Raw genomic sequence first — 12,879 nt, 5'->3', positions numbered from 1 at the left:
AAATTTTCTAATATTTCACATGTGCTTGCTATATTCCTATTTTCCCATAATGTAAGTCAAGGTGCATGCCATGTACTGCATATTCATGAATGGGGAACAGGTTTTAGGGAGTGTTGGAAAAAATAAAACAGTCCCGAAGTGGTCATTTGCCCCAAAGACAGCAAAACAAGACTTTATTGCAGTTACACCCCTCCCAGGAATGTGACCTTAAACCAAACACTCTGGAATTTCATGAATGATACCACTGAGGTAAACAACAGGATAAGACCTTTGCCATACCTCCCCCAGAAAAATATAACCTCGACGAAAAAATTTTCCTTCTCTTCGCAATAAAAATATTTTTTAAATTATATGTCCTGGAATTATCTCCAAGATATATACTAATGAAAAATTTAAGTATAAAACAGTGTTCATAGTATGCTGTCATTTGCATCTATTTTTTTGAACTTCATTTTATTTTTTATACAGCAAGTTCTTATTAGTTACCCATTTTATACATACTAGTATATATATGTCAATCCCAATCTCCCAATTCATCCCACCACCACCCCCCCCTTCCCCCCTTGGTGTCCATATGTTTGTTCTCTGCATCTGTGTCTCTATTTCTTTCTTGCAAACCGGTTCATCTGTACCTTTTCTAGATTCCACATATATGCATTAATATACGATATTTTTCTCTTTCTGACTTACTTCACTCTGTATGACAGTCTCTAGGTCCATCCACGTCTCTACAAATAACCCAATTTCGTTCTTTTTTATGGCTAATACTCCATTGTATATATGTAGCACATCTTCTTTATCCATTCGTCTGTTGATGGGCATTTAGGTTGCTTCCATGACCTGGCTATTGTAAATAGTGCTGCAATGAACATTGGGGTGCATGTGTCTTGTTGAATTACGGTTTTCTCTGGGTATATGCCCAGTATTGGGATTGCTGGATCTTCGCAATAAAATTCTTATGCTGCCTAGCTTCTATCTATAGAAGCTTTCCAGCTTGTACAGCTTTGACCACCACTTTATCATCTAGATGTGATGCCGAAAACTCAGCCTCTGCGCAACGGTCCCAAATCAAATCTCAGAGACAGAGCTCTGAGTGAAGTAGAAAAAAACAGCTTTATTGCTTTGCCAACCAAAGTGGGACACAGCAGGCTCATGCCCTTCGAAACTGTGTGTCCCAACCGGAGGCGGGGGAGGGGGATATGGTGAGGAGTTTTATAGCACTGGTTCAAGGGCAGGGTTGTTGATAAGTATCAGGGTGTGTGCAGGGCCTGCTTCCTTTAATCTGGCCTCAGGTGATCTCCTGACGTTTCTGGAATGAAGAATGCTTCATCGAATTTTGTTCTGCAGAAAAGCTCTAAGATATTGTTATGTGTATCCCTTGAGGCAGAAGCAGGATCCTATCCCAAGGATGCACTATTATTTGACGGCCCTTCCTTTGTCTCTGTATCCTGATTAGCAACTGTTTCCACCTGCCCTTTGAAACTCAGGGAAGATCATGGAGGCTGAAGCCTATTCCCTACAAACAGGAAACAGGAGACACGGAAAGGCTTCCGTGTCCAGGAGGCCCTCCGGGTCCTGCTCGGTTTCAAATGGGATGCACCCCAATTCGTGAAGCACTCAAGAAACCCAATTTACTTGGTTCAATTTTTGTACTTTAATAGAAGGCAGAGCCTTAAATGCACTCCTATGGTATTTTCATTATAGCCGCATGAATATTCTGGAGCAGAGTTTACAGAGAATAAGTCGGGTACAAATTATGAATATATAATTCGTAAACTGTATGTTGTTTGATTCCACCACGGAAAGAAATTGTTACAGACTCTTTCAACCCTAAGAGCCTAATGGTGCTTCTGTTACAAAGCACTGAGGCGGAACAAAACTGTGCTGGCCGAAGAAACATGATTCACCCAGGGTTATGAAAACGGACTGAATTTCATTAATTAAAACAGGATACCCATTTTAATTAATTCAGAATTAAACTACAGCAAAATGTAATGGCAGCAGTTAAATGTGAACCATACACATATAAATACTATTTTGATTCTTTTGATTAATTGTTCCATTCACAATTACTGGTAGTAAAGGGTTTTACGATGGAAAATGTCACAAAAGGCTGTCCGTGGACCAAAGGCAGAAAAGCGAAGGGAAGAGAGCAGCCTCAGCTCGATTTCAAACCCAAATAAAAAGATACATGACTTGTAATGGCGATCTGAGGATTTGGCAGGCAGAGGGCCGGGTGCTGGGATATCAGGTCTACAGTCACTCCCAACACCCTGAGGACGGAATAAGGGGGACAGCACAGCACAGGGTCCCACCAGTAAAGAGAAACATATACTCTGCATAGTGACCTCGCCGTGTATTGTTTCTGCTTCTGGAGGGAAGTGTGCCTGAAGGGAACAGGCAGGGCTTGACGGGCTGTACCTGGACCGTGCTACTGTTGAGGGGCGGGGTGAGGAAGGAGCCCAGGTGGGAGCAAAGAGCCAGGGAGGGCGGCTGGCGAAGCTGCTTCCCTGTACCTTGACCTGCTTACTTTAAGTGACTATCTGTAACAGCTTCAAAGTGAAAGCTTAACATTGTGTGGGCCAGTTATTCCAACACTTCAAAAACTAAGATGTTTCCGATTAAGATGAAAATGGTTTCAATAAAAAGCCGTTTTTATAGCAGGTTGCTCGCATGTCCGGATCCTGAGGCTCAAACAATTCACAGGCCTGGAAACTTGGGTCTCCAAGTGTTTGCAGTGGGGCAGCGGTTAGATCCAGAAACATTTTCTACAATTTGAATTAATTTATGCAGTTTAAAGAAATAATAGCTGTTCTTGTCTCTGTATTAGAAACTAGCACGACAAATACAAAACTTACCCAGAGTAGTAAGGGCTATTTCACATCATACTCTCATCCTACAGATCACCTTTTCTGTTTCTATTCACATTCAAGCAGGAGGCCAAACTCAGCTCCAGAGAATCAGGGACAAGACCTGGGGTCTGAGACTGGAGGACTCAGGCATGTAAAATTCATCCCCCTATCACAGAAATAAGCTGGTAAGTCAGAAGCTACTCTTTATTGAAGTGATTCTGAAGGGTCTTCTGTTTTCTGTGACCTGGGAAAGAGAACTACACCTGAATTGTCAATTGCATTGGGCATATAGACAATCCACATACATGGATGAGCTGGGTATTATGTTAAAACTCTTCTTATGCAGACCAACCTGATGGTAGGTCTTCATGTAATCCTACAGTGAGGACCTATTCAGGATGTAGTGAATCTAAATTAATAAACAATAACTGAGCTAATTATCCAAGACATGTTAATATCAGTCTCACTAACCAAACCAAACTCTGGGTGGGGTTCCATCCTACTCCACTGAATGGTCACAAGTACAAACTAGCAAAAACTTAAAAAAAAAATCTTTTAAAGGGGAATATATGAAATTTCCAGTTTATCTATCAAGCAAAAATGTTCCCATTGTATAGTGTTCATTTTAAAGAGAAAACTCATGAATATTGATCCTTTAAAATTACTGCACTGAGCACAGAAAGGACAAAAGAGACACTGTATGATTTTAAAATTTTGTTAATATTTTGTATATGCTTACTATACCCCTATTTTACCATCATGTAAATCAAGATGCATGTCATGACATTTATTTAGACACAAAAAAGGACATGAAGGGGACTTCCCTGGTGGTGCAGTGGTTGAGAATCTGCCTGCCAATGCAGGGGATACGGGTTCGAGCCCTGGTCTGGGAAGATCCCACGTGCCGCAGAGCAACTGGGCCCGTGAGCCACAATTACTGTGCCTGCGCGTCTGGAGCCTGTGCTCCGCAACAAGAGAGGCCACAACAGTGAGAGGCCCGCGCACCGCGGTGAAGAGTGGCCCCCACTTGCCGCAACTGGAGAAAGCCCTCGCACAGAAATGAAGAGCCAACACAGCCATAAACAAACAAACAAACAAACAAACAAACCCAAAGTTTAAAAAAAAAAAAAAAGCAGAGGGAACCTCAGCTGGACCCAACAATCCTCTTTGAGTCACAGACCAGGCCCTGATGGATCCCCGTGCAGAGCAGAGCCCCTCACCCGCAGCCCAGATCTCAGCCCTCAGGAACGGGGAGGACGCAGAGTCACGATGCTCAGTGATGGGTCCAGATTCCTCATCCATCTAATGTGAAGACTGGGTTGAGCACCATAGAAGGACGAATGAATAGTGAAAATGTGGTGTATATATATAGAATGGAACATTACTCAACCAGAAAATAAATCTTGCCACTTGCAACCACATGGATGGATGAAGAAGGTACTATGCTAAGAGAAAAAACTCAAAGACAAATACCACATGGTTTCACTTAGATATGGAATCTAAAAAAGTAAAACACAAAGAACGCAAAATACGGTGAAAGGAGACTCATAGAACTAACATGTGATTTCCAGAAAGGGGTAGGGGGCTGAGAGAATTAGAAAAGATCAATGTTCGTGACTTTTCTCTAAGAATGAACACACACAGTGGGAGTTTTTGGTAGATAAAACTAGAAATTTCACCTATTAACTCTCCCAACACATTTCTGTTAGTTTGCACTTAGGCTTTCTCCATTGGAAAATGATGGATCCCCACTCAAAGTTTAGATTCGATGGCAGGACTGATGACTCCATACATTAAAGTGTTAGGAGTGAATTCCCTGATGGTCCAGCGGTTAGGACTCCGAGCTCAGCTTCAACTGCAGGGGGCCTGGGTTCGATCCCTTGTTGAGGAACTAAGATCCTGAAGGCCGCGTGGCATGGCAAAAAAAATAAATAACGTGTTAGGAAAATGTTTGTTACATGATGAGGCTTTCTGGGGAGAGCAGGGTAGACTTCCCAAGTTTTTAAAAATGGCTAGAGAGAGCAGAGAACGCTGATGGGCTTGTGTTACTCTGGATACAGGACCGGGCTGAGGTGATGGTACTTGCTCGTTGTGTGAATCTACAACTACTGCCAAGGGAAGGAGTGCTCAGCTTTATTATCAGCCTGCCCTGCCCACATGAGCAGAAGAGGAACAGTTTGTAGTGAGACTTAAAGGTGTCTATAGTCAGACCTCAAATATGGAATCAGACTCTTTCATACAAAACTGAATGTTTATTCAAGAGTAAACTCCTGATGTCTTGCTTAGGAAAGACCACAATTTTCCACCTGCTAATAATATACATACAATATTCCTCTTCCTGATGCACAGAGATCTCATTGCACAATATGTTTGTTGGAATCCTAACCACTAGGCCAACAGGAAACTCCCCCATATCCATTCATCTGTTGATGGACATTTAGGTTGCATCCATATCTTGGCTACTGTAAATAGTGATACTATGAACGTTCAGGTGCCTGTATCTTTTCAAATTAGCGTTTTCTTTTTTCCTGGTAATGTACCCAGGAGTGGAGTGGCTGAATCATATGGTAGTTCGACTTTCAGGTTTTGAGGAATCTCATCTTGTCAATCATATATATTATCTTTTTCAAAGATACTGTTTTGTCCAATTTGTATATTTAATTTGTATTTCTCCCTTTACGTCAGTGAAATGCTTGGAGGCTGCATAAATCAAGGGGTTGTTTTCAGATTTGCATCACATGAAAATGTACAAAGAGGAATGACACATGCAATTACACATATACATATTCTTTTTTACATTCTTTTACATTATGGATTATTATGGGATATTGAATACAGTTTTCTGTGCTATACAGTAGGACCTTGTTGTTTATCCATTTTATATATTACTTTGTGTCTGCTAATCCCAAACTCCTAATCCAACCCTCCGCTACCTGCCCCCCTCCACCTGGGCAAACCACAAGTCTGTTTTCTATACCTGTGACTCTGTTTTTTAGGTATGTTCATTTGTGTCGTATTTTAGATTCCACACATCATCAACGCTATACAAGATGTTTTCATGAAAAAAATCTTTTCAAATCTCTTGGGTATATTTGCAAAAGTAGAATTGCTGGGTGTGATATCCTGATGTTTAAGAAATAATGATTTCCTCATTCAAATGAGAAAGGTACAACTTCCATGCACAAACAACTGGGCAAAATTGGTCTCAAGACCTGGCCTTGATGCAAGAGGGCTGAGAAATTAGGGGAACACATGGCTATGTGTAAAAAGGTATTAAAAGAGTGCAGAAAGTCATTATACTGAAACGATCTCTATTATACAGAAAAAACAAAGTGTAAAAAGAAAAACAAAAAAAAACAAACAAAAAAAACCAAAGTGTAAAATCTTATATATAGCATCTATTGATATTTTGTTGTAAAAAAAAAAAAATACACCTGAAAATCAAATGAAAGTTATCTTACTGAATATACTTCAGAATGAAGATTGTAATGGGTATACTTGCAGTGTATATATTTGTAATATGTATATTCATGTGATTTTATGAATTAAAACAGGAGACCTATGATACATTTAGAATAAAATAGCAAAATGTAATGGCAGCAGTTAAATGGCAAATCACATACACACACATACTATTCTATTTTGATTAAATTTCCTCTCAACATAACTGTTCTCTTTTCAAAGAATAAAACTAATTTTCCTTTATACATAGATGTACACGACGGCTGTCACCATCCAATGGAGAAAGTGACCAACTTTTCCTGTGCATTCTATCTACCTGATAATCAGTCCCTAGTAACCTGTCACTCTCCTGCCATGAAAAGCCCAGTCCCTTCATGTCCTGCCTGCTTCACTCATGGTCAATTGGTAGAGGATTCTGTCCTATAACCCACACTGGCTTATCCACAGAAGGGCTCCCTGAACATAATAAGCATGATGAGTCATGTCATAATTTTACATTATTCCCTGCCCCTCCCTGCCGCTAATTCACATACTATTGAATTCGATCATTCAGGGTCTTTGTTTTTCCAGGGAACATGGATGTGAAGGAACCATGCCTAATGAAGTTGGCCCATTTATGTTACTGATTCCTTCCCAGAGACAATCATCGAAGGCCTGTAATGAAGGCGTAAGATCAACAGACTTTAACCTTCAGATTGAAAGGTATATATAGTAATTAAGCCTTTTCAAGAAAACTCAAATAATTATTCATACACTGAAGATAATGGGCCATTTCCACATATCTCCTTCCTCTTCTCATACACACATCGTAAGTTTTAACATGCCGTGATTTGTAATTATTCTGAAGTATGTCATATCTCAGGTTAATCTCAGACGACTAAAGGATTATTTAGTCCTAGTATGCATTCTCTGAGGTGTGGTCTATCGAAGAATTGCTCAAAATATTCACCAAATTCATTATATTTGTGAGGATTCTCACAAATATAAGTTCTTTGGTGACCCCTGAGGATGGACTGTTTCTTAAAAGGGTTTTCATGTTTATTATACCTGTATACTTTCTGACCTGTAAGAATTCTCTTATTATACCAAACATGTGGATGTCTGATGAAACACTTTACAATATTCATTACACTTGATGCTTCTTCTCCAACGTTAACTCTACGTTCCAGTTTTTCTTGTTTTAATAAATTTATTTATTTATTTTTGGCTGCGTTGGGTTTTCGTTGCTGTGCGTGGGCTTCTCTAGTTGCGGCGAGAAGGGGCTACTCTTCGTTGCAGTGCGCGGGCTTCTCATTGCGGTGGCTTCTCTTGTTGCGGAGCACGGGGCTCTAGGTGCGCAGGCTTCAGTAGTTGTGGCACGTGGGCTTTAGAGCACAGGCTCAGTAGTTGTGGCGCACGGGCTTAGTTGCTCCACAGCATGTGGGATCTTCCCGGACCAGGGCTCGAACTCATACCTCCTGCATTGGCAGGCGGATTCTTAACCACTGCGCCACCAGGGAAGCCCTGTTCCACAGTTTTGATCTTCAGGTTCAAGCATTAGCACACATATTGCTCTGTGTGGATTCTCACAAAGATGTATATTCTGAAGTCTACTGCACGTTGAGTCTTGGATAAGATGCTTATGTGGATACATGGTTTCAAACATCTTGGGTGCCTTTCTAAAAGCGGCATCTCTGGGTCTGATATTGTGATTTATAAGAAATATGGGGCTTCCCTGATGGCACAGTGGTTAAAAATCTGCCTGCCAATGCAGGGGACACGGGTTTGAGCCCTGGTCCGGGAAGATCCCACATGCCGTGGATCAACTAAGCCCGTGCGCCACAACTACTGAGCCTGCGCTCTAGAGCCCGTGAGCCACAACTACTGAGTCTGCAAGCCACAACTACTGGGCCAGCATGCCACAACTACTGAAGCCTGTGCACCCAGAGCCCGTGCTCTGCAACGAGAAGCCACAAGAAGCCGTGCACCGCAATGAAGAGTAGCCCCCAGCCGCCGCAACTAGAGATAGCCCGCACGCAGCAACAAAGACCCAACGCAGCCAAAAAAAAAAAAAAAAAGAATATTTCTGAACTACAAGCCTTTGGTATATCTCTCACTTTCAGGTAGGATGGCATGAATTGAAAACATCTCAAAATGGTTTCTTCTGGGGGAATACCCTGTTGCTCTAGTGGTTAAGCCTCGGTGCTTTCACTGCCATGGGCCCAGGGTTCGATCCCTGGTCTGGGAACTAAAATCCCACAAGCCATGCAGCGTGGCCAGAAAAAATAAAGGATTCTTTTATTTCTTATCATGATACCAGAATCAGAATTATATTAAAACTGAAGGATTATTTCACTGTGTTTAGAATCAGAGCAGCAAGGAAATAAATCTGTGAGTTAGAAAACACTATGGGCCTAATAATTTTTGCCCAACATTTGGAAAACTGGGCAGACTGGCCAGGTGTTACACGGAATATTACACTATCAGGAAAATGCACAAAGTCCATAGATACAATCTGGCCCTAACACCTTTTCCCTTTACCTATCTCTGTTCTTGAGATAGAAATATGAAACTTGAAAATTCATACATTTCATATTAAAATCATGGTGGATATTGAACACAAATTGCTAATATATTGGGAAAAGATGTCTCGAATTAATATTTCTATGAAAAGGAGACAAAATCTAAAATTGAAAAGGATTTTATGTCACAATGATCAATCTCCTTAGTCATCCCGCAGCCAGGTTGCTAGAAAAACACTGAAGACTAAGTGGTCATGGAGGAAGAAGGGAGAGGACCCATCACATCCAACACAGCACCCTCTGGACTTCCTGTTAGGTGAGAATGATAAACCTATTTCTTTCAGTTACTGTTTTCCAGGCAATCTATCACAAATAGAAACTGTCCGACCTGAGAAGTAGGACTGTTATTTAGTGATGGGGACAGAATGGAGCATTTGAGAAAGAATCTTGAATTTAAAATGTTGTGGTTTAAGAAAACTTCATGAAGACATCCCTTCACTCATGAGCTAGAACTGTTCAGCATGTGTTGTGGAAAATTCATGTGTGAACAAATTATGATGTGGGAATTTATGTCAAATATTCAGAACATTAGACTGTAAAGTACAGGACAATTAAATTTTGGACCACAAATATAATCACGTTTATTTGACCATCTGACCTACTGATCTATGATCCTATCCATCACACTAACCGTCTTTGCACTCATAAAGTACATTCACTCATTCTGTCAATGGGGAATGAGTCCAATCACTGAATACGTAGTAAGAAATACAATAACCTGCCTTCAGGAGCTTATACTGTATATGGGAATGTCAGCAATTATTAAATATGACTGTGTTAGGTACGATGAAGAGGTATATACATTAATACAATGATAGAGTGAGATGGTGGCCTAATTTAAACAATGTGTTCAGGAAATGCCCAAATGAAAAGAAGATAACTAAACAAAAGCATTGATTAATTAAGACTGTGTCATGCAAACCCACATGAAGACCATGAGGATAAGGATGAAAGTGATATTTGGAATTCAGGAAAGGAAAGAAAACGAATTGTGACCTGGAGTACCCAAAAGAGCCCAGTGCTTTGGGTCCATTTACAACTCTGGACGGAAAAAGAAGAGAATAAATTTGTTTATTTAAGGCACTCTGTGGTAATTTCATACAGCATAAATAGGAAATTTAATTACATGGTGTATGTAGAAAAATAAAAGAACCTACAAACATTTCTGGAAAAAGAATAATTTACAAGGTGTCAGGACACAAGTAGAACATGCAAAAATCGATCACAATTCTATATACCAGAAACTTACAAATGAAATTGAAATTTAAAATGTAATATCATATTGGTGAACGCTCAAGAAAGTAAAAGAAAAATGTGTAAACTAAGAAAATAAGGGGTCAAGGAAAAGGAAGAGTCTCTGCTACACTGTAGTGATGTTCATTAGCAACTTGTAGTTGTTTGAGGGAATTGGCAACTGGAAACAAAGTTTTGCAGAAACATTCTCACCACACCAAGTGTGCGCTATCCTTGCACTTCCGCTGAAGTTATGTTGCAGTTCTAGAAAATGGTACGTCAGAATCACAAACACATCACAGAGACTGGCTGTCACCTTCTCCCCCAAACACTGTTACAAAATGCTAAGCGGGTAGTCCTGGCACCAGGAAGCAATCAGAGGAGTATTTTGCTGTTTGAGACTAAGAGGTAGAGTCTCTATGAGAAGTGGGGGAAGTGCTCCCACCTCAAACAGGGATTTCTCTAGGACAGACAATAGTAAAGTGGCAAAGATGCAAATATAGGAGGAATAATTTCATAATAATCCAGCACAGATTATCTGATGCCTAGTGAGATGTTAGCCCCAAGGAAAGGTTTCCCCATTCATAACATCTGTGAGGTAATCTCCAGAATGAATTACTTGGTGAATAAATTCCTTTTCTAAAGACCTGGCCACAATAATTACATTTATCTGGTTTATTTCCAGAATAAGTATTCTAATAAAGCCGAAAATGTGGACACCTACTAAATGCTTCACAGTGTAAACACTTCACTATACTGTTAAACTCTCTCAAGATCATGGATTACCTCATGTCCAGTTAGGCTTAAAAGCACACTGAAGAATCTGCCACACTCATTACATTTGCAAGGTTTCTCTCCAGTATGAATTCTTGGGCAGATTATAAGGTATGAATTTTGACTAAACACATGCAGACAGTCATTATACTTGCAAGGTTTCTTTCCATTATAGATTATCTGGTGGTAAGAGAGGCGGCACACACAAAAACTACAACACTCATGATACTTGTACAGTTTCTCCCCACTGTGATTTCTCCAAAGAATTGTAAGGTGTGAGTTTTCAAATTTGAATTTTTCAAGTTTGAATTTTGAAGACCTTTCCACATACAACACATTTATATGGGTTTTCTTAAGTATGGATTTTCTGATGTGTAGCAAGGGTTGAGACCTGAGTAAAGGCTTTTCCACACTCAATACGTTTGCAAGGTTTCTATCCATTATGTAGTCTGTGATGAATTTGAAGACGCTGTTTGTAACGAAAGACTTTGCCACACTCGTTACATTTGTAAGGTTTCTCCCCAGTATGAATTCTCTGATGACACACAAGGTTTGAATTTTTACTAAAAACTTTGCCACACTCACCACATTTGTAAGGTTTCTCCCCAGTATGAATTCTCTGATGAACTGCAAGGTTTCCTTTTCTATTAAAGAGCTTGCCACACTGATTACATTTGTAAGGTTTCTCACCATTATGAATTCTCTGATGACGTGCAAGGTTTGAATTTTGACTAAAGACTCTGCCACACTCATTACATTTGTAAGGTTTTTCTCCAGTGTGAACTTGCTGATGCCTTCTAAGGGTTGGCTTCTCACGAAAGAACTTCCCACACTCATTACATCTGTAAGGTTTCACTGCAGTATGAATTTGTTGATGCCTTGTAAAGGTTCTCTTATCCCGAAAAAACTTGCCACACTCATTACATTTGTGAGGTTTCTCTCCAGTATGAGTTACCAGATGACTTGTAAGGTGTGTTTTTTGACTAAAGACATTGCCACATTCACCACATTTGTAAGGCTTCTCTCCAGTATGAATTCTCTGATGAACTACAAGGACCGCATTTTGATGAAAGACTTTGCCACATACATCACATTGATATTGTTTAGCTTCTCTATGGATTATCATATGCCTCCTGAGGCCTGAGATAGAATAAATGGTCCTCCCACACAAATTACATTTATAAGGCATCTCTCCAGTATGAATTCTCTGATGACTCGTAAGATGTGAATTTTGACTAAACCTCTTGCCACACTCATTACATTTATAAGGTTTCTCTCCAGTATGAACCCTCTTATGACTTACAAGGTCTGAATTTCGACGAAAGACCTTGCCACACACATCACATCCACACAGCAATTTCTCTCCTGTGTGGATTCTCTGATATCTACTGAGGTTTGAGCCCTTAGGAGAGGTTTTGTCATACTCATTACATTTGTAAGGACTTTCCCTGTGTGCTTTCTGGTCTTCTGCCAGTATTGAAAGATGCATAAAATCACTCCTATGTATATTAGAAATTTCGGATTGGCCAGTAGGAGAAATTTCTTGAGATGGTGAAAATGAGGTACTATTGCTGATGCTCTTATCAGCTTGATGAAATTCATAAATATTCTGTTTACTTTTAAACATATGCAGTTCATCTGAAAAGCTTAATGTCAGCCTATTTGCAATCGGCTTCTTTCCTGAATCCCTTCTACCATGTCGAACTCTTCTATAAGTGACATCTTCATTAGGGGATGTAGGGATATTTTTGTAATTTCTTTCATCATCTCTCCACTGACACCCAAGGTCATGCATATTTTCCTGTATTTCCCGTAGGTAAAAATGCTTGATTTCACAGCTTCCATGGCTTCCCAACATCACTGTTTGGAATATTTCTCCTATATCAGTGTTTGATTTTAGTTGTAATTTCTTGATCATGTGTATATGAGAGAGATCTACATGATAAAAAGGACCATAGGTATACTATTCATTACACTGCATGAATAAATGTTTCATG

General features: G+C 40.0%; 2 protein-coding genes across 2 annotated transcripts in view; one reads left to right on the top strand and one right to left on the bottom strand.

The window, feature by feature from the left end:
- Window positions 1–12,879, top strand: part of LOC114235400 (zinc finger protein 665-like) — a 427,904-nt gene that overhangs the window by 240,488 nt on the left and 174,537 nt on the right. The window lies entirely within an intron of this gene.
- On the bottom strand, window positions 10,885–12,678 carry LOC130705666 (zinc finger protein 665-like). Its single transcript, XM_057533599.1, has 2 exons — window positions 12,304–12,678; window positions 10,885–12,216 (listed from the first exon to the last, which is right to left on the bottom strand). Exons 1-2 carry the CDS (start codon window positions 12,675–12,677, stop codon window positions 11,316–11,318), a joined length of 1,275 nt encoding a protein of 424 aa, XP_057389582.1. The 5' UTR covers window position 12,678; the 3' UTR covers window positions 10,885–11,315.

This window comes from Balaenoptera acutorostrata, chromosome 19, assembly GCF_949987535.1.
Source record: "Balaenoptera acutorostrata chromosome 19, mBalAcu1.1, whole genome shotgun sequence".
In the NCBI taxonomy this organism is placed as follows: domain Eukaryota; kingdom Metazoa; phylum Chordata; class Mammalia; order Artiodactyla; family Balaenopteridae; genus Balaenoptera; species Balaenoptera acutorostrata.
The sequence above is the reverse complement of the archived record's forward strand: the minus strand, read 5'-3'. Positions and strand labels throughout refer to the sequence as shown.

What these genes read in the sequence shown, in the direction of transcription:
- LOC130705666 (XM_057533599.1), bottom strand. Translation starts at nt 12,677, where the DNA reads ATGCATGACCTTGGGTGTCAGTGGAGAGATGATGAAAGAAATTACAAA. An exon ending in CCTTACAAATGTAATGAGTA is followed by an intron (nt 12,217 to 12,303) that starts TGACAAAACCTC and finishes ATGTGATGTGTG; the next exon opens with TGGCAAGGTCTTTCGTCGAA.